Source organism: Elgaria multicarinata, chromosome 22 (genome assembly GCF_023053635.1).
Source record: "Elgaria multicarinata webbii isolate HBS135686 ecotype San Diego chromosome 22, rElgMul1.1.pri, whole genome shotgun sequence".
In the NCBI taxonomy this organism is placed as follows: Eukaryota; Metazoa; Chordata; class Lepidosauria; order Squamata; family Anguidae; genus Elgaria; species Elgaria multicarinata.
The window spans coordinates 1,184,324-1,210,343 of NC_086192.1; the positions used below are offsets into that span (position 1 = coordinate 1,184,324).

The following is a 26,020-nucleotide window of genomic DNA, read 5'->3' on the forward strand; positions in this document are numbered from 1 at the left end:
TCCAAGCCGACGACATCTACCGGGGGCTGTTTGGAGGGGACGGGAAGCAGGCGAGGCTGGCACAGCTGAAAGTATAACCTGAAGACGGAGAGGCAATCCTCTCTGGGGAGACACAGGTCCCTTTGTCTCTTGCATAGTGAAGGTTGCAAATCAAGGAAAGAAGAGGGTCTCTTATTAGGCCAGCTTCGGTGGAGTCAGGGAAAAAGGCAAGCTTTCGGATCTTATAGGCCTCTAAGATCAGATCTCAAAAAGGCAAGCTTTTGGATCTCATTGGCCTCTTCAGCAGGCGGAAAGGGCAGGTGGCAAATACCGCTGCCAGCTTTCCATGCTGTTCCATACAAACTGAATGCTTCTACGCTCCCGGCCTCAACCGATGCTGGTCCTATAGAAAGGAAGACGAAAGAGACCGCACCTCTGATCCCTGTGTGCCGATCTTGCCTAAGCCCAGGGGGTAGAGGAGGTGCTGCTGAGCGGAAGGGGGGCGAGGTTCACCCTCCCTGCTGGTGAAGGGCTTTCGCCAGGCTGGTGTCCCTGAGACCCGGACAGGGCTTGCTGGCCAGAAGACGTGGCGGGTGGGTGGTTTTTCCTGAGAGCTGCTCACAGTGACGGTCGGGGGCCACCCCATGGCCCCCCGGGGGGCTCAGCCCGGCCACGGCTGGCTCAGGGGGGCCACGAGGTCGCAGTCGAAATCGGAGAAGGCAGCAGAGTCCAAGGGGGTCTCCTGGGCCCGCTGGAGGCCCAACACAAAATCCACCGGCTGCTTCCTCAGGATTTCTGCGTCGAAGGTCATCCCCCGGAAGAAGCGGTGGCCGCGGAAGCGGTGGAGGTAGCGCAGGCGCCGCTGCGGATCCTGACACAGCAGCTGGAAAGGGGCAGAGGAGGGGAGGCAGTTGAGTCACTCCTTTGAAATCATTTCGGGGGACGCCAGCGGCGACGCTGGGACGGGCTGCCTGGGATTATTCTTCAAAGCGGGAATGCCCAGGGCAAGGACAACCTGTTCTTGCAGCAACGCAAGCGGTTCAAAGAATAAAATGCAATACAAAACGATGACCCGCCCAGGAAGATGTAGGCATAAAGATGCAGAAGAATAACCATTAAAAAAATCTGAACACCGAGGCTTCCCTACAAAAATGTTTCCAGTAAGCGGCAGTCCAGTGCAGCTCCCTGCTGCTGGCCAGAGATGGGAAGGGGCTGAACCAGCGGTGTCATGGACAGAGGTTTTGCAGGGCAGAAGCCCCAGGATCCTTTCCTGAGCAGGGATGCCAGCCCACCTTGGCCTTCCCTGTCCCGCCAGGGCTAAGCTGCAAACCTCACAGTCGCTGAAGGAGAAAGGGATTTTCCCAACGAACAAATATACTTGGGATGCACCTCTAAATGTACAACTACACCGTCGGGTGGGACGAGACACGGCGGCAGGAGAGGGACCGGCAAAAGGCGTTTACCTCGCTGAGGAGAAGGCGCAGGCCCAGGCTGAGCGTGGGGGGGATGGTGTAGCTGCAACGCTTGACCCTCTCCAGCATGGTCACATGGTCTTTCTCCGGAGGAACTGGGAACTGAAAAGCAGAGAGAGCTAGGAAAACATTTCTCCATCTCTGTAGTACTAGAAACAACTGTTTAATAAAAGCGTTGCTTCTTTTTCCTCTTCCCTCCCCAGCCCTTTTCCCTTTGCTGTCGTGTCTTTTTAGATTGCAAGTGTGCGGGCAGAGAGCGTATGGTTTTGTTGATGGAATGTCAGCCAAGAGCCTTTCTGGCTGAGAAGCGGAATTCAAACACTTCAAATAAATAAAATATCTTAGGGATCGTTAAAAAAAAATACTGAAGAGGATGGACATGACAGTGAAACATAACCTCCATAGTCAAGGGCTGTCTAGCAGATGCTGGGAAGGGCCATGGCGCTTCTCTCGGAAGCTTCCCAGAGACTGACCACCACTGGGGACGGAAGAGCGGGAGCTGACACACTTTGGTCTGACCCAGCACAACGGGGCTTCTCTTCTTACCTTCCCCGTGGCCATCGCAAACAGCAACACCCCCATGGACCACCAATCAGCGGCATGGGCATACGGACCGCCGCTCAGCACTTCTGGGGCTGCCGAGAAATAGGGAACAGAAGGTCACGGACTTGGTAATAAACACTAAACCTTCGAAACCCAGGCCGCAAACATCACACCCACCCACCCACCCACCCACCCACCATCACTTTGATTTGCCTTACCCATGTACTGGAGGGTCCCACAGATGGTGTAAGCTCGGTCACCCCAAGGCAGGTGACGTGAAAGGCCAAAATCGGTCAGCTTCAAATGACCTGTGGCAGGAGGGGGGGGGGGGGAATTTTATTTATTTATTTATTTAATTACATTTATATACCGCCCCACAGCCGAAGCTCTCTGGGTGGTTTACAACATTTAAAAATAGTAAACATTAAAAGTATACAATTTAAAAACACACACACACACACACACACACACACACACATAAAAACAGTATAAAAACAACAGTATCCATTTAAAAACAACAATTGTGGGGTCCATTAAAAACAAACTTAACGTATTTATTTATTTATTTATAAGTAGAAGAAGTAATTGAGAACCTGAAGCCGGGTAAATCACCGGGGGTAGACGGTTTAGGACCAGAATATTATAAGGTTTTTAAAGGAATTTTAATACCAAAATTAATAAATTTGTTTAATTCCATATTGGAAGGGGATAGAACGCCAGAATCATGGGAACACTCATTAATAATTTTAATACCAAAACCAGATAAAGATTTGACTGTCCCTGATTCATAAAGACCTATTTCATTAATAAACCAAGATGCTAAGCTTTTTTCAACTATCTTAGCAAGGCGGTTGAATAAATTTATAGAGGAATATATAGGGGAGGATCAATGCGGATTTGTGGCAGGTAGACAGATGCCTAATTTAGTGGGAAGAGTATTAAATGTAATACAGGTGATAAATAAGTCTAGGGTTAAAGCGGGAATTCTGGCATTGGATATTTTTAAGGCTTTTGATTGTGTGAGCTGGCAAGCTTTAAAGATGGTTATAAATAAAATGGGGTTTGGAAATAAATTTAAAGCGATAATAGAACAGTTATACTCTCAAAATACAGCCGTAGTGGTAGTGAATGATGGTGTGACAGATAAGATACGACTAGCCAGAGGGACAAGGCAAGGTTGTCCGCTCTCACCAGTCCTATTTGTAATGGTAATGGAATTATTGGCGAATGCAATACGAGAAGATGAGGAGATTGAAGGAATAGGTAGTATGAAGGAAATTAAATTGAATATGTTTGCAGACGACACGTTGTTGACGATAAAGAATCCAATAGAGAAGATGGGGAGAATTAAACAACAATTGAGAGAATTTGAGGATATTACAGGGTTAAAAATAAATTGGTCTAAATCAGAATTGATGTTGTTTAATTATACTAAAAAGGAAGAGAAGGATTGGGAAGAAAAGGGAAGAGAAATTAGAGTTAAGAATCAGATTAGATATTTGGGAATAAAAATTACGCAGAAATTAGAGAGTTTAGAGAAAGAGAATTTAAATGTGTTAAAAAAAGAGATTTTAGCAAAATTGGAAAAATATAAAAGGTTAAATTTATCTTGGTTTGGAAGAATAGCATTAATAAAAATGAAGATTTTAGCAAAGATTAATTTTGTGTTCAGGATGCTACCAATAAAAATTTCAGAATTAGAGCTAAAAAGTTGGCAAAGGATTATAAATAATTATTGTAATGGTGATAAGAAAGCGAGGGTAAATAAAAGTAAATGGTATTTGAGCCAAAAAAAGGGAGGATTGGGTCTCCCGAATATTAAATTATATTATGTAGCTAATAGATTAAGATATATAGTGGAGGCAATTACAGGATTAGGGGAATTAGATTGGATGGAAGAAAAAATTACGAGTAATATAGAGACTAAATTGGAAAATGTATTTTTTATGGAAGGGAAAAAAAATGGGTGGAAAGTATAAATAACCCGCTCTTGAGGTTTCACTGGGAAATTTGGAGTAAATATAAAGGGGAGCTGCTTCCAAGCGGCTCTCCTTTGTCACCGGTAATAATGTTGAAGAATTTCCCGGAGGAATTAAAGAGTAGATTAAGTAAAGTTTTAATAGAAAAAAATAAAATGAAATTAAAGGATTGGTTAAGAGGAATGAGTACAAGAGAGGATATGGAAGAGGTTTTGAAGGATAAAAAATTAACTTGGTTAAATTATAGGCAATTAGAACAGTGGACTAAAAAGTGGGTAAGAGATAATGGAGAGTGTAGAGAATTAACAAAGTTCGAGGAACTAATAGTTAAGAAAGATAATGAAAGGGAGAAAAGAACAGTGTTAAAAGGGTTGATGAGTGAATTATATAGAATATTGATAGAGAAAGGGATGGTGGATAATTCGGGTAAAATGGTTTGGGAGACAGATTTGAAGGTACAAATAGGACAACAGGGTTGGGAGGGATTATGGAAACAAAGAGCGTTGAGAAATATGTCAGTAAGAATAAAAGAGAATTATTATAAAATTGTATGGAGGTGGTACCTAACTCCGGTTAGATTGAATAAGATAAACAATCAGCAATCAGAAAATTGTTGGAGAGGTTGTGGGGTTAAAGGAACGTATTTGCATATGTGGTGGGAATGTAACTATGTTCAGAAATTGTGGAAGATGGTGTTTTTGGAGATTGAAGAAATTGTGGAAATGAAGATAGAACGAACACCAAAAGTTGCATTGCTGTCACTATTTGAAGATTTTAAATGTAAAAAGGAAACTAAGGAACTGATAACGAATTTGTTGATTGCAGCAAGATTGATTGTAGCTAGGAACTGGAAGATTCAAGGGGAATATTCTATTGAAGAATGGTATAAAGAAGTATGGGATATAGCTATTAATGATAAATTAACAAGTAATATTAAATTGAGAAGAGGTATAGCTAAATCAAATGACTTTGAAGGAATTTGGAAACAGTTCCTAATATTTGTGTTTTCAAAAGGAAGTGGGAAACCACCAGCAGAAGAAAGTATGAGATTCTGGAATCAGGAATGAGATCCCGAGGTGGGGGGTGCACTTGTAGGTTATTTTGATTATGTTATTAAGATAAGATTTTGTATTCAAATTGAACATTATGTAGTATGTTGTTGTTGTTGTTGTTGTTTTTATGTGAATGTAAATGTGTATGTTTAAGTATTGTAGAAAATAAAAATTTATAAAAAAAAAAAAAAGGCGGTCGGCTCTGTTTTTTCTGGTTTGCCGTGAAAATGCCTGGCAGTTATGGCAGGAATCCACTTTATGGCCTTCTCCAAGGCACATTAAACAATGGCTGTGTCCATCAGATGGTGGTAGTTTAGCACCACATCTTGTGCATTTTCAGAAAGGTGCCCTCAGGGCCACACAAGTCTTGGATTTTCTTGATCAGCAGCCGCTGACCGTCTTGTAGAAGTTGAGAAATTTAAGCCGGAAAATTTAGATTTATGAAGTTTTTTTTTTTTTTTTTTTATAGGAGGAAGAATATACGAAGAGGAAGAGGTGAAGAGATAGAGATGAAGAGAAATTTTGAAGTAAAAGGTAAGTAACTCAGCTAATATTTGGTTTTATTTCCAGTGAAGAACCTGACGAAATGGCATGGTAAACCCACCAGGACCCTCCCAGAAACACACACAGGCTCTACAGACTTTTGTCCATATACACTCCCATCATCCACACTCTAGAAGATGTATCTCACCGCTACTCCATTTTCAAGCCATAGCTGCTGTCTGAGACAATCCTTATCTCTGGGGAATGACAACACCAGCCATGAAAATACAGCCAGTGCTGGTAGTCCAAGTGTATCTTTTGTACACAGCATTCAGTATGTCTTTTAGCTTTCATTTAAAACACACACACACTAAGTTTCTAGTCCTCATTGCAGCAGATGTAACGTCTGGAAATTTTGCAGGCACAGTCTGCAATAGACATGTCATGTTTGGGGTGAATGACCACATGCTCCACTCTTAGGGCCTCTTAAACTCATTTCCCCTTCGCGTTACAACTCATTCATCTTATTATAGCTTTTTAAAAGTGTTTTAGAACATTATATTTAAGCCTCCAGGGAAAGGCCATGTTCTTGAAAGGCTGCTAAGAAATGAACTAATGAAATGAAATAGAACACAGTGGAAACTGACTAAGAGTTGAACAGTCAGCGCTGGAGAAATAAATGTTGATTTGGGCAAGGTCTGCAAATTTTACAGATCAGTTTGCATAAAGCCTCCCGAGTAAAAAACATGCACCGCGCCCCTTCAACGGCCTTCACTTCCATGTGCAATGTTTTGCCTTGATATCGTCCCCCCCTTATGATGCACCTATCACTGTAACTTTGTCCGGTTCTACAGAACAAAGCAAGTCGCAAAACAGAAAGTCACAACGCAATGTTAATTTATGGCTTATTTGCGTAACAGCCGGCACAGAGTTTGGGATTTCTGGGTACGACGCTTGAGAACACATGCCCCCATCCCTTCCCTCCGACGGTACTGAACGTACCTTGTTCGTCAAGGAGTATGTTTTCCATCTGGAAAGGAAAAAATAGCCCACATGAGGCAGTAGTACCCATCAGGATCGGAAATGGGGACCCTTTCATAAATGCAACTACACTTCAGGTTCCCAACACACATAGGCGACGGGAAGAGAGAGACATCTTTTGGCAGGGTCTGGGTTGTGTGGCCACTTGAACGAGGGGTTTCCAGGGGGGCAGGAGGGGAACAAACAAATGGTTTGGAACTAAAAGGCCCCGTACATAGTGAGAAAATGACACCACCCACCCTGGGAGTCCACACTGAGAGAAGAGATGTGCCTCCTACCTTGACATCACGGTGCACAATGCCCAGGTTGTGGAGGTATGCTGGAGAAAAGAAGGAGGGATTTAGATGCTGAATTATGAATGCACTAGATCAGCCTTCCCCAAGTGGGCGGCCTCCAGGTGTGTTGGCCAAACATACCTGGAGTCCAAGGCTTATGTTATAGTCCAACACATCTGGAGGCCACCTGCTTGGGGAATGCTATGCTAGGCAGATCAACATCAGAGCCTGTGTACATTGAGAACTGTTATCCATTCCTTCTTCATCTGAGCATCCCTTTCCAGGGCTGAAGCTTCTCCTAGGTTTGAGAACTGGGGCTTTTCTGTTCCTATTTAAGTCAGCCCTTTATTCAGAGCCACATGGACTAGAATCTTACTTTAGTGTTAGGAAAAGGGCCACAGTTCAGTGGTACAGCACATGCTTTGCATGCAAAATGTCTCAGGTTCAATCCTCGGCATCTCCGGGTAGGGCAAGAAAAGCTCCCATCTGAATCCCTGGGGAACTGCTGCTGCCAATCAGTGTCAACAATACTGGGCTAGATGGACCAAGGATCTGACCCAGAAAAAGGCAGCTACAAATGTTCCTAAAGCTAGCTTGTAAAGGGGGGCATGAATCACTAAGATAAATGCACATAACAGGCTGCGATTCCTCTGTGTAGAATAAACTCTGCACTGAACCCAGGCGGGATCCTGGCTCAGAATTACCCCTTCCCCGCTCTGCAACTTCGTCCCCTGGGGCCTGACCCATTGATTAAGGGCAAGGAGATCAGCAACAGCCTGGCAGAACCGGCTCTCACCCAGCACCAGGACGAGCTCCGTAGCAAAGAGGCGGATAACGGCTTCAGCGAAGCGTCCCACCGCCTTCCAAAGGGTGTACAGGTCTCCGGTGCTGCAGTATGAACACACTGATGGTAGAGGAGAGAGGTGTCACATGGCACACAGCTGGAGGCTCCCTCCGCCCCGCCCCCCGCATTCCCCAGGTGAGCATGCTGGGCACCATTGTTTTTCTGAAACCATCCGCCTGCCCTGCTGAAGGCGATTGAGAATCCCACGGGCCAGCTGGGCAGACGGGGGGCAGAAGGGGGCTTGGAGGCCCCCAAGAGCAGGATAGAAATCCCTTGATCCCGGGAAGGGGGGGTGAGATGAGCAAACAGCTCCTGATCTCCAAGGGAGTAATGGGCGGGGGGAGAGCACGCTTCAGGGATGTAAACAAGGATTCCCATGTGTGAACTGTAGCCCAGAGACACATGCATGAGCCCGTGCAACGGAAAAGCAAAGCTGGGGCGGGGGGGAAGGGTGCATCTCTACTCTATCAGAGCCCCGCAGGGCAGATGGTCACTCACTAATGAAAAGATGGCGCTGCCCTTGCCAGCTGTCACCTAAGCAGTGTACAAACGGGTGGCGGACCTGCTTCTAGGGAACAAAAAAGAAATGGGGCACGTGAGTCAGAAACGGGGGATCAGGGAAGAGGGGTGGGCGGGGCACAGCAAGGAGATTAAAGAGAAAGGGACAGAGACAGGTTGCATTTCCCAGCACACTTCTCCTGAGCAGTAAATGCAAAAACCCCAAAACAAAACCCCAGCTGACCGCTGCAGCAAAAGGTGCCCTCGCCACTGCACCAGACAAACCACAAGAAGAAGAATAAAAGATGGCAACAAATAGAGGACTCCTCAGTGGTGGCCCCTCTGATTATGGAATGAACTCCCCACAGAACTCCACCTGGTACCAACATTATCTTCACAGCTTCAGGATAAGACCTTTCTCTACTCTCAGACATTTGGTAGCATACGATCAGGTTTTTCATCAGGTCCCAGGATTTCTTATCGTCGATTGTTAAAACTGTTTAGGCGTAATACACACACACACATATAAATTTACATACATGTGTGTTGTCTGTTTACTTGTTTGCACATAAATGCTTTTTGTATTATAAACAATATTATATTTTTAAGGGTTTGAGTCTTTGTAAACTGCCTAGAGAGCTTTGGTTATTAGGCAGCATTGAAATATAATAAATGAAACTATTATCATCATTATTATCATTATCATCATCATTAGATGCAAATTAGCAGTATTTCCTCTGCAGATGAAAAATATAAATGCTGGATGAGTTTTTCAAGGAAAGACATTTCTAGAGAAGTTCCATATACCCTTAGGCTGTATTTTGCCTAAAAACAGAGACATTTTAAAGCACTGGGAAGTTTCACTTCAGAAAAAAAGCATCTCAGGGGGAAAGGAAAGAGTTCTGAGAAGATGACTAGTTCAATTGGTATCGCAGAGGGCAGAGGACTGAGGCTCAAAGAGAGCGGCCTGCCTAAGGCTCTGAGCGAGTCCATAGCGGAGGTGAACCGATTTGTAGCGTGTGTCTTTGCTGCAAAGTGACACCAGCTCCCATGGCAGCCGGGCCTTGCTGGGCGGTGTGCGAGGGGGTGCGTTCCCCCCAAAATAAAACCCCCACTTTGGCTCTGCCAAATGCGGTGTCCCACGAGGCCTTGAATCTCCCATCCTGAGGGACTTTTCCAACCACCCCTTTACCTCTGAAGTTTGTTCTTGCGGAGACCGCGAGGCTCACCTGTATGCTGACCTCCTCTTTACACTGCTTCAGGCTGTCCCGGCGAAGCACCTCCACTTTTGGTACAACCTGCAGGAAAAATGCCGAAAGCCGCCCTTAGACCAAGTTGAGGCCAATATTGTCGACACGGACTGGCAGCAGCAAAGGCTCTGCAGGGTTTCAGGCAGGAGCCTTTCGTCACCTACCTGGAGGATCAAACCTGGGCCCTGCAAAACAGAGGCTCTGTGCCGGGCAGGAGGGGGGAGAGAGAGAGAGAGAGGTTTGCAGAGTCGGACGGGACTCACCTTGACCGCAAAGACCTTCGCTTGCCCGCAGTCCAGCACCTTCAGCACGGTCCCAAAGGACCCCTTGGCTACAAAGCCCAGAATCTGCAAGGAAAAAGCAGCAGGTCTTCGCTGGCACGGTGGCGCACCTGCCGAGGGCCCCCACCCGAGCAGGGGCACCATGACAAGAACCGCTGGAGCTGCTGCTCCGCTTCCCCCTTGCAGCCCGCTTGCTCACCTGCCTCTCGCTCCGGCCCAGGCAACGGAGGTGCCGAGAAGGAGAAGCAGGAGACGCGGTGGCCTCCGTGCTCCCTGGCTCTCTGCCTGCCAAGCAAGCAAGCAAGCAGCAGCCATGGTGAGGAAGAGCAGCTGGTGACCATGGTGGGGAGACAGTAGACTCAAGGACAGAGGGGCCCCATTTATTTATTTGCATTTCTATACGGGGGGGGCCCCTAGCTGAAGCTCTCTGGGCGGCTCACAAAAATTAAAACCTGCAGCCCATTGAGAGAGATGGCTGGGGGAAGCAGGGCCATTCCACCGGCCCCGCTGAACTCCCCACACCACCACCCTCCACTTCGCTTTTCCTTGTGTGTGGTGTCATTTTAGATTATCAGCCTTGTTCACTGATTATATATAAGCCACTCTGGGAGCATTTCTGGATACAGAGCAGGTTAAAAAGTACTTTGAATGAACAAATTTTTTAGATTGTAAGCCTGTGGGCAGGGACTGTCAAGAAATACTTTTGTAAGCCGCCGTGAGAGCCTTTTTTTGGCTGAATGGTGGCATAAAAAACCTTAAATAAATAAAATAAATATCTTGGTAGCAAATAAAAAAACTAAAAAGGCAGGTCTTATTTGGAAGCGTCCTGGTCCCCACCTTCAGCTGGCGCTGTCCCACCGGAGGCTGGACGGGAAACTCGGGTAAGAAGAGGGAGACGAACTGAGGCAGGCTCCACTCCGTGCCCTCCTTCTCCATCCGCTGGGGCAGCGCCTCCGCTGTCGCTGTCTGCTCCGACTTCAGGGGGTTCCTGGCTGCCCAGGCCCGCTCCAGGCCCAAGAGGGTCCCACCGATGCTGGACAGGAGGTTTTTCCAGCTCCGGGCCCACGAGGCCTCGGGCAAAATGCCAGCACCGTGGCCCTGGAGACAGGGCGCAGCAGGGTGAAATGCCAAGGAAGGGAGAAATGGGAAAAACAAAACATGCATATTTGTAGACATATTTTGGGGGACATTTTTTGGCTCATTTTGGGCCAAAGAAGAAAAAAGGGCCCCCAAAGCAGCAGAGACCAGAAATTAGAACTAGGAAGAAATCAACTCACAACAACAGTTTAAGAAATACAGTCCCTTAAATCCCCCAGCCCAGCATGGTGGGAGTTGTAGTCCAACCCGTCTGGGCAAGGCTGAAAGAGCAGGTAACGAAAGCCACAGAGCGAGGCACTCGGCGAAAAGAAGGGATTCGTTCAAGGGCCGCACAGAGTCTTCGCTTGCTTCTTCAAAGTTAGCAGTACGGTAGAGCGGTTGGAGTGCCAAGGCGTGGCAAGGCTCTCTGCAAAAGCTCAGAGGCACTGTTTCCTCAGCAGCAACACGGAGCCAACTCCCTCTCCATCGCTGGGCGGACACGCACCATCCCCGCTGGGAACGACCCTGCGCGCCCTTACCTGGAGCATCCCCGGAGACCCCTGTTCGGGCTGAGCGGGGCTGCTGCTGCTGCTGCTGCTGCTGGAGGCCCCCATGGCCCCCCGCTGGCTCCTCCGGCCGGGCCCCGCTAGCCGGCCGCCTTCATCGCCAGCCTGGCGGGCACAAGCGGGCTGCGCGCTAATCCGCGTTACGTAAAGGGCGCCGCGCTAATCCCGCACCGCCCGCACATGCGGAGCCCGGCCAGGGCAGCCCAGGCCACGCCCCTATGCAAAACAGAGGGGCGGGGCCCGTGCAGGACCCGCCCCGGCTGTGCAGCGCGCACCGAGCCCGGCTGACTCGCTCCTTTGCAAAACACCGAACGAAACCCGGCGCGCAGCTGCCTCCTCGTTATTCCAGACTCGCCCCCGGGAAAACACGGGCCCGTCCTGGGCTCAGTAGTAGTAGTAGTAGTAGTAGTAGTAGTAGTATAGCAACAACAAGATGGTGATAATACATGACGATGTACAGGGCGCCCCCTGCCGGCGACACGCACAGCCTGACTATGCCCCCCCTGCGAAATGAAGATTGCCAGCCCCATCATCATCATCATCATCATTAAAGCCCCGCCCCATGCAAAACACAGACCCTCTCGGCTTATTATCCTGCAACCCCCGCCCTGCATGCAAAAATCCGCGAGCGCACAGCCCAGGCGGGAGCGCCGCCCCCACCCCTCAAAACCTAAATCCCAGCCGCCGCCGCCGCCTCCCCGTTATTATGCAAGCCCCGCCCCATGCAAAGCACAGGTCCTCCCCACCTAATTGATATGCAAACCCCGCCCCTCCAGGGGACGCGGCGTGACCCCGACCTACCACCCAAGAGGAGAGCTGATTGGTCGTGGGTAGGCCAAGCCACACCCCTCCCTTCTCCCTCGCCCCCTTTCCAGCTGCTTAATCTTTCCAGGTGCTGCCAGAGGTGCAGGGAACAGCTACCCCCAATTACAGTTATCTCCAGATGTTTGGGACAACTGGCTGGGGTGATGGGAGGTGAAGTCCCACATATCTGGAGATCTATTTTCTAGCTTCTTGTAATGCAATGTGTTTTTTAAATCACCTCTCTAATTAGTACCATGAGGACCGGAATCTTGCTTTTATTTTTAGTGGGAGGATGCAGCAGTTGGAAGCCCTTCCGCCCCCCCACCACATGCACTCGCTCCCTCGCCTCCTCTCTGCTTTTAACCTGTTCTCTGTTTCTCCCTTTTGTGTGTGAAGACGTCCTGCGTCTTTTCCATCTCCAAAGCCACAAGCGGCGGAGAGAGAAGCATTGGGAAGGAACAGGGAAGATCCCGGGTGGCTGGGCAGGGCGAGTGCGGCCTCGCAGGGCCTGATCCTGCTGGACGAACCCCAAGGAGCTCTTCTTAAGGGCTTGAGAGGGACCCTCCTTCCCCTGACCCCCACCCCCACCACGGGATGTGGTGGACAATGTGTGTGGTTTTTTAAAAAACACCAGCTTATAGCAGCTTACAGCTCTTCTTGCAAGAAAAGATGCCTTAAGAGAGCATTTCAACCTGGGGGGGGAAGGGGGGAGGAGCCAGGAACCTACCAGGGCAAGGATGTGCGGCCGTCACGAGACCCCAGCTGCCCCCACACCCCCGGTAGCCACACAGGCCTTTAAAAAGCCAGGAAGCCACTGAGTGTGACCCACATGTCCAGAAGGAGCACTTTTGAGGATGGTCACAATAGCCTGGGTCTAAGGACACGTCCCCCCTCCATCCCAGGGAACATCTGCAGCCCATAGTAGCCTGTCAACGGTGCAGGTTCACAAAAGCTCAACCGCCAGGGGAAGCCACGCCAGCTGGGCCCGTGGGCGGCAGGAAAAGGGAACCGGTGAGCGGTGTCTGCCTGGCTCAGGCACCAGGACAATAAAGGACAGACAACCAACTTCCAAATGATAAACTCTCTTATTTAAACTCTTTCCCTTCCCTGGTACCCAACTAACGATGCACAGGGCGGCACGAGCCACAAGGAGGCCCCAGCCGCCACGCCAGCCGCCACACAGGCAGGTCCAGTTATTGCCCCGCTGCCTGCGGCGTCGGCCTCCAACAGCCACAGACGGCGCGCTCGGCCACAGGAGCCCCTGGAGAGCCTGTGGGTTCATCGCAGCCTTGGATCGTGGCCGGACCGAGCGCCGTCACCCCCAAGTCCTGCTGAACGCCTTTGGTCCCTCGTGGTGCCCGCGCGCCGGAGGAAGAGGCATGTGCCTGCCCGCCCCTTCCCCGGCCAGCGGGAGGGGGAGGGTCGCGGCCGTCTCATTTGCGTCTGCCGAAAATGGACTTCTTGCCGGGGTTCTTTTCGCCGACGCTCAGGCCGATCAGCAGCCGGGCCTTCTCATCCTCCTCCTGCTGCTGGACGTGGCCCTCGGGCTTGCTGTCTGGCTTGCCACGGGACTCGCTGCCTGCGGCCGGCTTGAGACGCAGTTTCTCTTTGATGACCTGGGGGGAAGGGCAGGGGGGAGGAGTCAAGGAAGGGCTGCTCCAACGTTAGTACGAGAGCACTGCCCAAAAACGCCCACAAAAGCTGCTAGACCACAATATATTTTTAAGGGGGGGGGGGAGAGAGAGACTTGCAGAGGGGGGGGGAGAGTTCTGCCCCCTCCTCCAGCAACCTGCTGCATGGTGGTGCCAGGGAAAGGTGAAGGTGCTGGGTGCAAAAGAGGGACGGAGGCAATTCCGCCTACTCGCCCGCGTGGAATCATCTGTCGCCTAAGGCAAGCAGGCGAGGAGCTGAGATGTGGAACCGCGTGAAGCGACAGGTCAGTAGTGTCTCTGGGCATCCTGCAAACACACACAGCCTGTACCCCGAAAGCTTGCACAAGGGAGGAGGGAGAACCCTGCCCCGCCCCCGCCCCCTTTTTACCTGGGCCACCAAGGCCTTGCGGCTGTCCCGCTTCACCGCCATGGCAAAGTCCAGCCACGTCCAGGTGTTGTTGTGATACTCCAGGCACGGCAGCACCAGGTTGAGCTCCCCCCAGTCCACGCTGTTCTTCTCCCCCTGAGGCAGAGACGGGGCGAGGCAGAGACGGGTCACGCCTGGGCCGGAGAGACGCCTCCGCTCCCCACAACCTGGCCCGAAGAGCCCAGAAACCGAGGGAACTCCGGAACGGGGCAGGTGCAAAGGGGCCCAGGAGCGCTACGGAGTGGGGCTGTGCACACAGGGAGCGGTGGGATTGCGGGGCCTTTGGAAGGGCGGTTGCAGCTCCGCTGAGCCGTATCCACAGAGCCGGTTCTAGCAGCTTTCCTCTCCGGCATGAGCGCTTTTTTTGCAAAGCCTTCATTGCCCACTTCAGTCTTAAAACCACCTCAGAACACTTTGCACTACAACGGGAACAAGGCATCGTTGCTGGGGAGATGCATCTCCCTCCCTGAGCTTTGCTGTGCCCAACTCCGATGAAGACGGCAGCTAAACTCAGAGGGGACGAGGAAGTCTGGATGGGCAAAGGACGTTAGGTCCCTGCTACTAAAAAAAGTCCTGGGACTTCAACCCTGAGAGCTTCCGCTACGTCACTACTGGAGATGGCAGACAGAAGTACAGCATGGAACTCACTGGCTCAAGACGCACCCTCCAGCTTTCAAGGGCGACTAGGCATGCTATCTCTAGGGCCAGAGCAGTAGGCCAGTTGCTGGGGAACATGGGTGGGGGAGTGCTGTTGCACTCACGTCTGCCTGTGGGCTTGCCATGAGGGGGGGGCAGCTAGTTGGCCGCTGTGTGAACATAAGGCAGGACTAGACAGTCCCTTGGTTTGATCCCAGCAGGGCTCTTCGAGGTTTCTCAAATATGTTTCCTGGTGGGCAGGAAGCCACTGACCTTGTAGCTGACACAGAGAGGCACTTGAGGGATCTTGATGTAGATGAAGGAGTTGTTCATGGCCGCCCGCTCCTTCATCTTGTCGATGTCGTCCACCGGGTACTGCAGGAGGAAGCAGGCGCAGCTGGAGACACGGGCGCTGTCCCGCGGGCAGAAGCCACACGCCCCCGCTCCGGGATCTTCAGCACCCGCTAAGCAGCAGGCCGGCATGCTGGGCCGACACACCTGCAGGGCAACCGGGGGGTGGGGGGGCTGGCCTCTTCCCTCCCCTCCCCCGCTCCCTCTGCACCCTCCCCCTCTCCCGCATCAGGTGGTTACCTCAGGCGTTTTGCGGAACGAGCGCCTGACCCCCGACGTCCGGTTCAGCCCCTGGGCCATGCCTTTGCCCTGTCCCAGGGGGTCGTCGGAGACCATCAGCTGTCGGGGCTTCACCACCGGCATGCCTGCGGAGGCAGAAACCGGTCCGGAGGGAGGTAAGGAGGCGTCCGTGTGTGTGTCTCTCTGTCTCTATCTGTGCATATCTCTATCTGTTTGTGTGTATCATTTCTGTCTCTCTTTTCTCTGTGTGTGTGTGTGTGCGCACGCGCGCGCGTGTCTCTCTGTCTGGCCTGTGTGTATCTGTCTCTCTGTTTCTGAATCTGCGTGTCTCTCTCTTTGTGTCTGCCTGCCTGTCTCTCTCTCTCTGTGCATCTGCCTGTGCTTGCCTGCATATGTAAACTCAGAAGCCCCGCCCTGCTACAGAAGGGGTGAAGTTAAGCCCCGCCCCAGTTAAGGATGATGGGACTGGGGCGGCTGAAGCCCAGAACAAGGAATCAGGACAGATTAAGCATTTTAGTCACCTGTGTTAGTCCCTGGACTTTTAAGGATGCAGGGAGGCAACAGGTAGCCTCCTCCATGAACCGAGCTCCAGGCGGCTTTCCGCCAATGTCTCTCTCCCCCTAGCAAGCCAGGCCTTGTTTGGGGCAGCAGCGCGCAGTGGCCAAAAAGGTCCGCCGGGCAGCGCGCATGCGCGTCACGCACCTGTTGTCACCAGCTTAGATTTGTCCTCCTCGTCTCCCACCTCCTCCTCCTCCACGTTGCGCCCGGGGAAAAAGAAGCCCATCATACGGTGGAAGAACTGGTGCGTCAGCTGGATGGTGAGGGGCACCACGTTCACCTGGGCAGGGGGGCGGCGGGAGAAAGAGCGGGCGCATGTCAGGCTTCCGGCCTGCCAGGAAGGGGGGCAGAGCGAGCATCCCGGCCGTGCGTCCCCGGCTCACCTCGAAGTGCTCTTTGATGGAAATGCCGCCCACCGGTGGCCGGACTTTGCTGAATATCCTCAAGGCCAGCTGACGCCCGGACTGGCAGGGGCTTTGGGGGCGGAGGACCACCTGCGGGACGGACGAGGCTGAGGTCACAAGCGCCCCCCAACCGGCCCCACCAAGGCACAAGCGGCTGACTCTCTTGGTTGCTGGAGTCGGGTAGAGGGGCGTGTTTGGGGTTAAAATCTGGGTTGTGTTTCATTTCTCCCCCGTCGGTTCAATATATCCATGAACTGGCCTGACGTTTACATTCCAAACTGAATGTTTGCTTCTGGGTTTCTTGTACTATTTTTATCGCTAAATGTTTTTTCCTCCTGTTGTCTTTAGATATCTTATTGCGTACTTAATACATTTGTAATAAGGAGACAGTAAGTATACGATAAAATACCGAAACGCAAAAAATAGGAAACATATCTAACAACTAAATAGTAAGAGAATCCTATAAACATCTTCATATTTTTCATTATGTACAGTTATCCTGCTTATCATTTTTAGACTTATAGTCTACAAATTATATACTGGTTGACGTCGTTTAGCTGCTTTGGGCTAACCATGGGAGGGGGAAACCGGGACGCAAACAAAGAAACAAAAAAAAGGGTCCGTGGGAGTTCGTCCAAGGGCTCGGAAGCCTTGCTAGGAGCGGGCTGCCTTGCCGTTTTTCGTTAGGGATGCAAAGGCACTCTGCCCATGCTCAGAGGTGCCCCTGAAGAGCCCACGACAGTCCTGGTGATTATAGTACAAACCCGCACCCCAAGTCCGGCATCTCTGCAGACCCCAAAACCAGATTTCTCCGGGGGGGGGGGGGGAGTTGCCCCCCAACCAACCTTATAAACGGCGTTGGGCAGGAGGTTGTTCATGGTCACCCAGCCCAGTTCCAGGAGGTGCTCAGCCGTGTCGTCCGACTTGTTCACCTGCAGGGGGCGGAGCGGTGAGACCCGGGTGCAGCCGCCCCGCCACAGCCCCCCTCGCCTGCCCTCCCTCCCGCCCCCAGCCTTGCGGGCCGGCCAGCCATGCCTTGCTGTAGAGGAAGCGCTGCAGCTCCAGCTCCGCGATGCCCAGCTGCCCGTCCTCTTCGGTCAGCCGCCACCGGGCCTGGGCGAAGTAGAACTCAGTGCGGCGGGCCACCCCCACGTCCTCCAGCTGCTTGCGCAGCTCCATCTTGTTGGCCCTCTGCAGCTGGAAGTCTTTGAAGCACCTGCGAACGAGGGCGGCGGCGTTGAAGAGACGCCCTCGACACCCACCCACAAAGCGGGCGGGGGCGGGGCCTGGAGCGCCCGGGAGACCCAGCAGCCCACCCACACTGCCTGCCGCTGGGCTCCCCCGGCTTGAAAGAGCAGACCGACCCACTCCTGCCATGGTCGTGGCAGCTAAAAGAAAAGCTCCGTGATCAGAGGCAGAATATCCTGGAATAACTGGGGTGGACTCAACTGCATGAGAAGCCTTGGTGGGCATCCAGAGGGGAATTAAAGGCGGCCGAAACGTCATTTTGAGATAAAACAAAATATTGCTGCTGTCGGCGTAGGCCGCCCTAGAACAAGCCTTCCACGGCCGGAGCCAGGCCAGGGGTCTTGGACTGCAAGTCCCATCATTCCCAGTGTGTCTGGGAATGACGGGACTTGCAGTCCACCCTATTGGGAAAGGGCGCCAGGCGAGGGAAGCCTCCCGGTCTACCAGGGCGGCCCCCTCCCGCCCCATACCGGATCAGGATGTTCAGCTCCTCGCTCTCTTGCTGCAGTTCCGTCTTCTCCCGGCTCAGCTGCTGCTGCAGCTTCTGGTTGTGGTCCAGCAGGGCCTCGTTCCGGCTGTCATCCTGCAGGGACTGGGGGTGGGGGGGTGGGCAGAGGGAAGCGGTCACGGCACGGCCGTCTCCGGGGCCTGCCGGAGGACACCTCCCAGCCGCGGGAAGCGCCATGCAGCCGTGGGCCTTGGCCGTGGCAGGGGGGTGACGTTTCGGGGGCTTCACCTTCATGACCGAGTACATCTGCTTCTCCAGGTGCCGGATCTGGGCCACGTGCTGGCGGACGGCCTCCTGGAGGTGCAGAATGCTGCTCCGTTGCTCCTCGGGGTTGCTGGAGATCTCCAGCTGGAAGCGCACGCGCTGCTTCTTCTCACTGTGCTCCTGGGAGGGTGGGAAGGGGGGTGGGGGCAGTGTGAGGGGGCTGCCCTGTCCTGATCATCAGGTGGGGGCCCCTGGGCTCTCCTTAAGAACCTCAGAAGAGCCCTGAGGCTGGGTCAGACCGAGGGTCCATCTAGTCCAGCACTCTGCTCACACAGCGGCCAACCAGCCGTCGGCCAGGGACCCACAATTAGGACAAGGGTGCAACAGCACCCTCCCACCCATGTTCCCCAGCAATGGGTGCACACAGGCTTACTGCCTCGAATACTGGAGGTAGCACGCAACCATCAGGGCTCGTAGCCATGGATAGCCTTCGCCTCCAGCAATTTATCCAACCTCCTTTTAAAGCCATCCAAATGGATGGACGTCACTTCAGCTTGTGGTTTTATTTTCAATCCCTTTCCTAACTTTGCCCAGGTTGGCCGTCGTCGACAAACAGGAACATGTGTGTCCCTTGTGGTTCTGCTGCTGATGGATGTTGGCTTGGTGGAAGGAAGGAGCAGGGCCTTTTTCATGTGTTTTATTTTTAGGCTAACATCTGATGCAACGTTTTAACTGGCGCTCATTCTCTGTACCCAATATCGCTGGGTGCCCCTGATTTTAAAAGTGTCTGAGTACTTCCTGGCATTAGAGACGGAGACTGGAACTCCCACAAAGGAGGAAAGCCCGGACACGATCCCAGGATCACCTTGCGCTTGGGCTCCACGTGCAGGAGGAGGTTGTTCACAATGTCAAGGATCATGGCGTACTGAGCTGGGTTGGTGGAGATCTCCAGGTCGTGGTGGATGAGAGTGAAGGTGTCCACAGCCCCTGGGAGAAGGAACAGAGGGACTTTGTGCAGGCGACAGCGGCTGGGCGAGGCCCTGGCAGTTGCAACAGATCCGTCACCACGAATGGGAATGGGAGGATCGCCAGCTCCAAAAGCCCTGTAGCCAGCTCCCGTGTTTGGCCGAGAGTCCCCTGCCTCCGCCCTCCGCGTCCCAAGATGAACCGACGGAGGCACAGAAGCGAAAAGCCCCCCAGTGGTCTCAATACGTCCTCAGTTGGGGAACTCCCGCCTGTCCCCGTCCATCACCAAGGGAGCGTGGGTTGGAACGGCGATTTTCTATCTACACGGCTCTGCTCATGCGCACCACACATGGCAGAGGATTGGTCCCCTACCCCAGAGAACCTACAATTTAATGTTTGACGTGGGAGAAGTATAGGAAGGGGATTCGAAAGAGAGAAACTGTCCAATTAGCAGCGCGATCCTAGATTCAAGCGTTGCACTGGCAGAGGGGCTTAAGAGAAGCGTCCCTTATGCTGGCAGAAATGAAAGATCTACGGCCAGCGGAACAATGCCGAGGCGCCGTCTTGGGATCGCCTCCTGCGCCACTGAGAGGAAAACGTTTTCCCCCAGAGCCCCTCACTCCAGAGGTCTGACTGCAGAGCCTTCCCGGGGCTGGCCCCTGTGACTCTCACCCACTGGCCTTGCCGTACCTTCCTGTTTCTTGAGCAGGTCATCCTTGTCTGGGTTGGCAGGCAGCTCCGGTGGCTTGATTTGGGTGGCCAGCTCCGGGTCGATGTCGTGGCTGTAGCTGATGTAGTACATGCGGCAGCTGCAGCGCGAGATGATCCGCTGGACCTGCTGTGTCGGCTGGACCTCGTGTGGCTGGTTCCAGTCTGGGGGGGGGGCAGGGAGCAAGCGTAAGTCATCCCTCGCTGGCTTCACGTAGCGGGTGATTTCATTTATTTATTTATTTATTTCTAATAACATTTATAGGCTGCCTTCTTTGCTAAAAGTAAAATAAAATAAAAAGGCAAAGGCGCAACCATTTCAAACTACGCAACCTTAAAATAGTTCTTGAAAAACAAGAACTTAAGAAACAGTCAGCGGCTCAAACGGCCCCTGGATCCCGCCCAAGCTTTGAAAACGACTCTGGATCCGCCCCGAGTTGCGCATCTGGTGCCGACAGGTGAGGCGATCCCATGGGCCCTCCTTGCAGAAGGCGCAGCGCTGTGATGGGGAAGCCCCTTCCCCTGGCTGAGACCCTAGAGAGGCTGCCAGTCAGAACAGGCAATACTAGGCCAGATGGCCCTCTTTCTCTCTCTCTCTCTTTCTCAGGGCTGCGCAGGCTGAACTCCTGAGGGTCACAACCTCAAACTGAAAAGCCCCAACCACCCTCCCCGGCCGCACGGCTCACAGGCCCGAAGCGGTGCTCCCGGCTCAGCCTGCTGACCTGTGGTGGTGCTGACCATGCCGCCCACGGCCTGCCCACTCTCCATCAGCTCCTGCACGGAGTCCAGACTTCGCTGCCGATGCTCCTCAATGTTCTTGACCTGGAGGCGGGTGGAGAGAGCGGCGCCCCCCGAGTGAAGGCAGGGCTGCAGGGCCGCTCTGCGGCAGCCGGGCCGCCCTCTGCCCTGCAAGTCTGGTGACGGTCCCGCCCGCTGATGCCACCCTGTGAGGGCTGGGGTGGGGACCCACGTCCATACAGGGACCCTTGGCCACTTTCCAGCCCCCGCATGAGCTGGAAATCCCTGCCACTTCTCAACCCCGCCACTATTGACAGAATCAGAGCTAGCAGCGGGACTGGCCGGCGCGGGGGGGGGGGGGGAGGGGAGCTGCCGTTCATTCCCACACACGGTTGCGGTGTAATCCCAGCTGCTATTTCCAATCCGGGTGACGGGAGTTATCGTCCGACACTTCCGGGGAGTCCCCCAGTTGGGGAAAGACTGGCTCCAGGGCCAGAGGCAGGATACCCATCGATACTGAGGCACGGGGGAGGCAAGGCGACGAGGAAAGCCACCCCTCCCTCCCTCCCTCCCTCCCTCTTCCCGGAGGCCTCTTGGGCCGGGCGAGGCCTCAGGCCCACCTCCAACCAGAGCTCCAGGTCCTCGTGCTCCAACGGGCTGCTCTCGGTGGTGGCGAAGTACTGCATCCCGTCGAGCAGGCAGGTCCAGGAGGTCTTCTGCTTGAGGGTGTCCCCGTACCAGGCCGGGTGGTGCTGGCACTGGAGCAGCTGAGCTTTGGCTGCCGAGACGATCACACAGCCCTCTGTCTCGGCCCCGCGGAGAACCATCTGGGGCGGGGGGGGGGGGGGAGGAAGACACAAGCGTTGCGGGGGAACGTATCACTTCCTCCCTCTCCAAGTTGGAGTGGCCTTCCCTTCCCTGCCAGGAGATGCTACAGCTCCCATTATCCCCCAGCCAGCATGGGAGTTGCAGCCCCATGCTCCTGGAGGATGCCAGGCTGCAGCCGCTCGGGGCAATACCTGGCAGTTGACCAACTCGATCAGGCAGTTACGGTTGAAGATGTCGTCCGTCTGGCAGGCCGCAATGCCGCATAACTGTTCGCTCACCCCGGACTCCTCCTCCGTGAAAACCACAAACTTATCCGTCTCCTCGATGAGCTTCTGAAGCATGTAGGCCCCTGAGGGTGGAGGATGAGGGGAAAGGAAAGAGGAAAGAGGAAAGGGTCGGTTGACGCGTGTGTCGGGGCACCGGGGCAGGACAGCGGGAGGGCGTGCGAGGCAGGGAACGGCTCGGCCGCCACGGGGCTTGCGGAACGCCCCACGCCGCTGCGCAGTTTCAACAAGGAATAGTTCCCCGTCTTGAAAGCGTGAAAAAACAAATCTACGTGGAAATGACAGGAAGGGCGTGTGGAACCCCCAACCCGGCCTTTTTATGGGTCTTGTCCCCCACATTCCCACCCAATTTTCGGAGACAGTAATCGTCTGAAAAGCAGGATGAAGTTGCAGTAAATCTGACGCCTGGGGGCTGCTCCTCACTGAGCGCTCGGGCTCGTCTTCCCGCCCCTCTCCCTGCTCCAGGGCAGACTCAGCCCCTGCTCGCTCACCTCCAGAGGGGCTTCGCTCCGTCCGGCTGCTGCTGGCCGGCAGAGTGACCCGCAGCGGAGGCTGGTGGCTGGGGAGAGGCCCCCGCTTGAGCTTCTTGGCTGGCAGCTGGGGGTCGATCTTGAGCCCTTTCAGGGCCTCGGTGGACAGGTTGCGCTTGAGCACCGCGGCTTTCTTGTAGCCGTCATAGAGGCCGAAGGCGATGTCCCGGTTGGTGGTGGTCCAGGAGGCCCGCAAGTCCACCAGGTGCAGCTGGTGGGTGTGGAAGACGTCGTCGCTGTCGCGCACAGGCAGCTCCTGAACAGGGACAGGAGGGAACAGGAACAGGCATCACACGGGACCCAGAAGAGGCGGTGGAAGAGGCCCCGGGGCCAGAACCGAGAGGGCCCGTAGAAGCAGGGCTGGGAGAACTCCTGCCTGAACCCCTGAGGTGCCACGGCTGCTGCCAGTCAGTGCCGACAGTGCTGGGGGGTCTGACTCCGTAGAAGGCGGCCTCCCCCACACCACTTTTCTCCAAGAGAAAAGCACCCATGTGGGAACGCACAGCTCCAAGGCCCGTGGTTGGCTCCGTGCTTCATGTCCTTCGGCTCCACGTGTTCCGATGAAAGTTTTCGCCACAAGCACGGCAGCTCAAAGCCCCCCCCCCGCCCCCGCCCCGGGACCCGTGTGAGGGGACCGCCTTGTCACGCAGGACATACAGACTGCGGAGGGTTTGGTTATAGGGTTGGGTCCCCGGTGGAGATCTTAACAGGATCACACGGGGCGGAATTTCTTTGAAAGGGTAACTGCAACTCAGGGATGTAGGAAATGGCCTTTTGCCAGTCAGACCCTTGAAGACTATATTGTTCAGCGGTATATAAATGCCGCAAATAAATAGCCCAGCATTGTCAACACTGACTGGCAGCCTCAGCTTGACAGGGTTTCAGGCAGGATTCCCTGCTCGCCCTGGCAGGAGATGCTGTCAGAGGTCGAACCTGGCAGCTCCCGCCCGCAAGGCACACGGGGCTCCGTCCCCTCCCTTCCTAGGGCTCTTCTTGTGCCCCCCTCGATCCAACCCTGGCCACGAGGAAGGGCCGGAGGCAGGGCTACCTCCTCAGCCGTGCGGACGCTGTGGCGCTGGTAGGCGAGGGAGGAGAGGCTGAGCAGGTGGGTCTTCTTCACCAAGGGGTCGAGGCGGTGGTCGGCGTTCTCGTCGCAGGGGGAGGCCATGAGGTGGACGGTGACCAGGCTGAGGTCGCTCACCATCTGGGTGATGCTCCATTCCGAGATGAGTCGGCGCATCACGGTGCCGGCTGCGGGCAGAGCGCCAGTGAGGTGGGGAAGAGCGGGAGAAGAGAGGAAGGGGGCGCGGCACCTGGGGGTCCCCCCGACCTGGCCCACTCACCCTGGGGGATGAGCCGCTGGGTGCCGCAGGTGAAGATGTGTCCTTGGCCGCACTCCAGCTGGATGCCACGCTGCTGGGCGAAGGAGGCCCAGTAATGCACCTGGAGAAAGTGCCGGAGAGAGGGGGGCGGGGCAAGGCGAAAGCATCTTTAGAAAGGAGCATCCCGAGAACGTTATAAAACACCCAATGGTGTGGATGCCCCCACCCCCACCCCCCAAGTTACGCTGAGCTGGATGAGGGTAGCAAAAGGCAGCTTTGTGGCACGTTCTCAGGATCTGTTTCCTTCATGAGGAAGGAAGTTCTGCAGGGTCACAACAGCCGCCGAGAACAGCCCATTACAAAACCTCGCTGCTGCCTGGCTTTGGGGCTAGGTACAGACAGGACAGAAATCCAGCCGCAGAGGGCAGCCTGCTCCCTTTCCCTCTTGCAGCCCCGACTGAGACGGAGGGCACGATCACCGCAGCTGCAGAGGACGGCTGCCCCCCCACCCCCCACCCCCCACCCCCCGGGGAGGAGGGCAGCAGCCTCACCTGGAGCTTGGGGAAGAGGGCGGTAAAGGCCAGCTGCCGGTAATGCTGCCCCAGCTTCTTTTTGACGGGCTTCATGTTCCCGAAAAGCTTCCCGCGGCAAATGGGGCGGGTGACACTGGTCCAGGTGGCCCAGAAGTTCTGCATCCAGCGCAGGGTGCTGCTGTAGAGCAGGACGCGGGGCTGGGCGGGCTCTGCCAGGAAGGGCGCAGGGAGGGGGGGCATGAGGGCGGGGCGGCCACAGCCTCCGGTCAGCCTGCTCTGACCCCAGGAGGGCCGACTGGGTCCAGCGGCCCCCAAATCCAGCTCGCATCCCAAGAACGGGGAGATGCTCCCTTCCCAGAGGACGTCCCCCGGCGGAACTGGGAAGAGAGGGGGGCCCACGGCCCGGCGGCACTCACCCCCGCTCGGCCGCGTCAAGTCCATGCGGATGGAGAGGTTGAGGTTTTCGGAGCGGAAGGCCCGGAAGGAGTCGTACTGCTGACCCACCGGCACCTCAGGCAGGAACTCCGGCGAGCGCAGCACCACACCGTGGTGGTCGTGGGGGTTCCCGTGGCACAGCCACGTCAAATCCAGCGTCATGCACAGCTGGGGAAGGTGGAGGAAGCAGCAGTCATCATATCTGCCGGGAAGACAAAAACGTGAGCGGGCGGCGAGGTGGCGGAACAGCCGGCCGAATCCTTACGAGGAAACCTCCGGGGCCCCTTCAACCAAACTCTATCCTTCTGCCGTGTTTACTGGGAGCCCAGTCTCAGTGGCCACACTCTCCCCGGGTGGAGCGCGCCGGGCACGGTCTCCAGCCCAGGCAGCTGCCGGCCGCTCACTTGGATGCAGTGCGGACGTTGACGTCCAGGTCTCCCTTGAAGACGAACTGCCCGGGCCGCCAGTGGAAGGAGAGGTGGCTCCATTCCCAGTGCATGTTCTCCGTGGTGTTGTACGGGTCCTGCAGGAGAAGGCAAGGGCTGGAACGGAGGCCGGGCCGGGGGGCGAGGCCGGCCCGCACCTTCCGGCCCACCGGGCGCTCCCCGTCACCTCACCTCAGTGGCCACTTGGTGGAGATTGGCCTGCTCGATGTCCATGTGCCAGTCGCCATGCAGGAGCAGGCGGCTCTTGTCCCACCAGGGCAGCGGGGCGCTGGGGTCCTCCGAGGGCTTGGTCAGGAGGTCGATGGCCTGGCCGATGAGTGTCCAGGCCGGGTCCCAGCACGGTCCCCACACGATGGTGTACTGGTAGACCTCCGCTGAGCCGAGGGGGAGAACACACGGCTCAAGCACCCGGTGGGGGGGCGTGTGCCTCCCCTCGTGCGACAGCAGGGCGTCACCCCCCCCCTTCTCCCCACCCAAAAATGGCCAGACTGTAGCGGTAAAGGTTAGACAACGGACCGACCGAGAGCCTGAGCTGGTGTGAGGAACGCTTCCGATGCCTCCCCCCGCCTGTGTTGCGCGCCTGACCCTGGGCAGCTGGACTCACAGTGGAAGTCGTGGTAGAACTTCAAAGGCGGCATGTTCCTCTCCACGGACACGTCTCCCCAGGGCGCCCCGAGTTTCAGCACCTGCCGCCGGCGGGAGCAAGGCTGACCCCGGTGCTCGGCTCCGGCCAGGCGGCCCGACAGCCTCCAGTCCCGGATCTCAAACAAGTACCGGGGGTAATCCCGGATCCGCACTGTGGGGCAAGAGGGAGGAACGGGTGAAGGAGAGGCAGAGGAAACCCCCTCTCTCTCTGGC

At 54.8% G+C, this 26,020-nt stretch overlaps 2 protein-coding genes across 2 annotated transcripts in view; both read right to left on the reverse strand.

Moving 5' to 3' along the window:
* Positions 1-13,426, reverse strand: RSKR (ribosomal protein S6 kinase related). Its single transcript, XM_063146777.1, has 13 exons — positions 13,259-13,426; positions 11,314-11,445; positions 10,535-10,795; positions 9,680-9,763; positions 9,396-9,464; positions 8,167-8,236; positions 7,621-7,728; positions 6,828-6,868; positions 6,511-6,538; positions 2,213-2,302; positions 1,998-2,086; positions 1,443-1,553; positions 1-862 (listed from the first exon to the last, which is right to left on the reverse strand). The coding sequence occupies exons 1-13, from the start codon at positions 13,424-13,426 to the stop codon at positions 641-643; spliced, it is 1,473 nt and encodes a 490-aa protein (XP_063002847.1). The 3' UTR covers positions 1-640.
* Positions 13,211-26,020, reverse strand: part of BLTP2 (bridge-like lipid transfer protein family member 2) — a 24,370-nt gene continuing 11,560 nt past the window's right edge. Inside the window, exons 17-39 of the mRNA XM_063146706.1 lie at positions 25,767-25,958; positions 25,334-25,536; positions 25,121-25,239; positions 24,698-24,918; positions 24,300-24,490; positions 23,770-23,869; positions 23,475-23,677; positions 22,388-22,682; positions 21,804-21,961; positions 21,405-21,611; positions 20,769-20,868; positions 20,029-20,211; positions 19,238-19,359; positions 18,397-18,552; positions 18,131-18,252; positions 17,448-17,628; positions 17,258-17,344; positions 16,392-16,502; positions 16,153-16,288; positions 15,451-15,575; positions 15,133-15,234; positions 14,185-14,319; positions 13,211-13,760 (exon numbers count right to left, since the gene is read on the reverse strand). Coding sequence (XP_063002776.1) covers positions 13,578-13,760; positions 14,185-14,319; positions 15,133-15,234; positions 15,451-15,575; positions 16,153-16,288; positions 16,392-16,502; positions 17,258-17,344; positions 17,448-17,628; positions 18,131-18,252; positions 18,397-18,552; positions 19,238-19,359; positions 20,029-20,211; positions 20,769-20,868; positions 21,405-21,611; positions 21,804-21,961; positions 22,388-22,682; positions 23,475-23,677; positions 23,770-23,869; positions 24,300-24,490; positions 24,698-24,918; positions 25,121-25,239; positions 25,334-25,536; positions 25,767-25,958 — 3,632 coding nt within the window. The 3' untranslated portion in view covers positions 13,211-13,577. The remainder of the gene's footprint in view (positions 13,761-14,184; positions 14,320-15,132; positions 15,235-15,450; positions 15,576-16,152; positions 16,289-16,391; positions 16,503-17,257; positions 17,345-17,447; positions 17,629-18,130; positions 18,253-18,396; positions 18,553-19,237; positions 19,360-20,028; positions 20,212-20,768; positions 20,869-21,404; positions 21,612-21,803; positions 21,962-22,387; positions 22,683-23,474; positions 23,678-23,769; positions 23,870-24,299; positions 24,491-24,697; positions 24,919-25,120; positions 25,240-25,333; positions 25,537-25,766; positions 25,959-26,020) is intronic.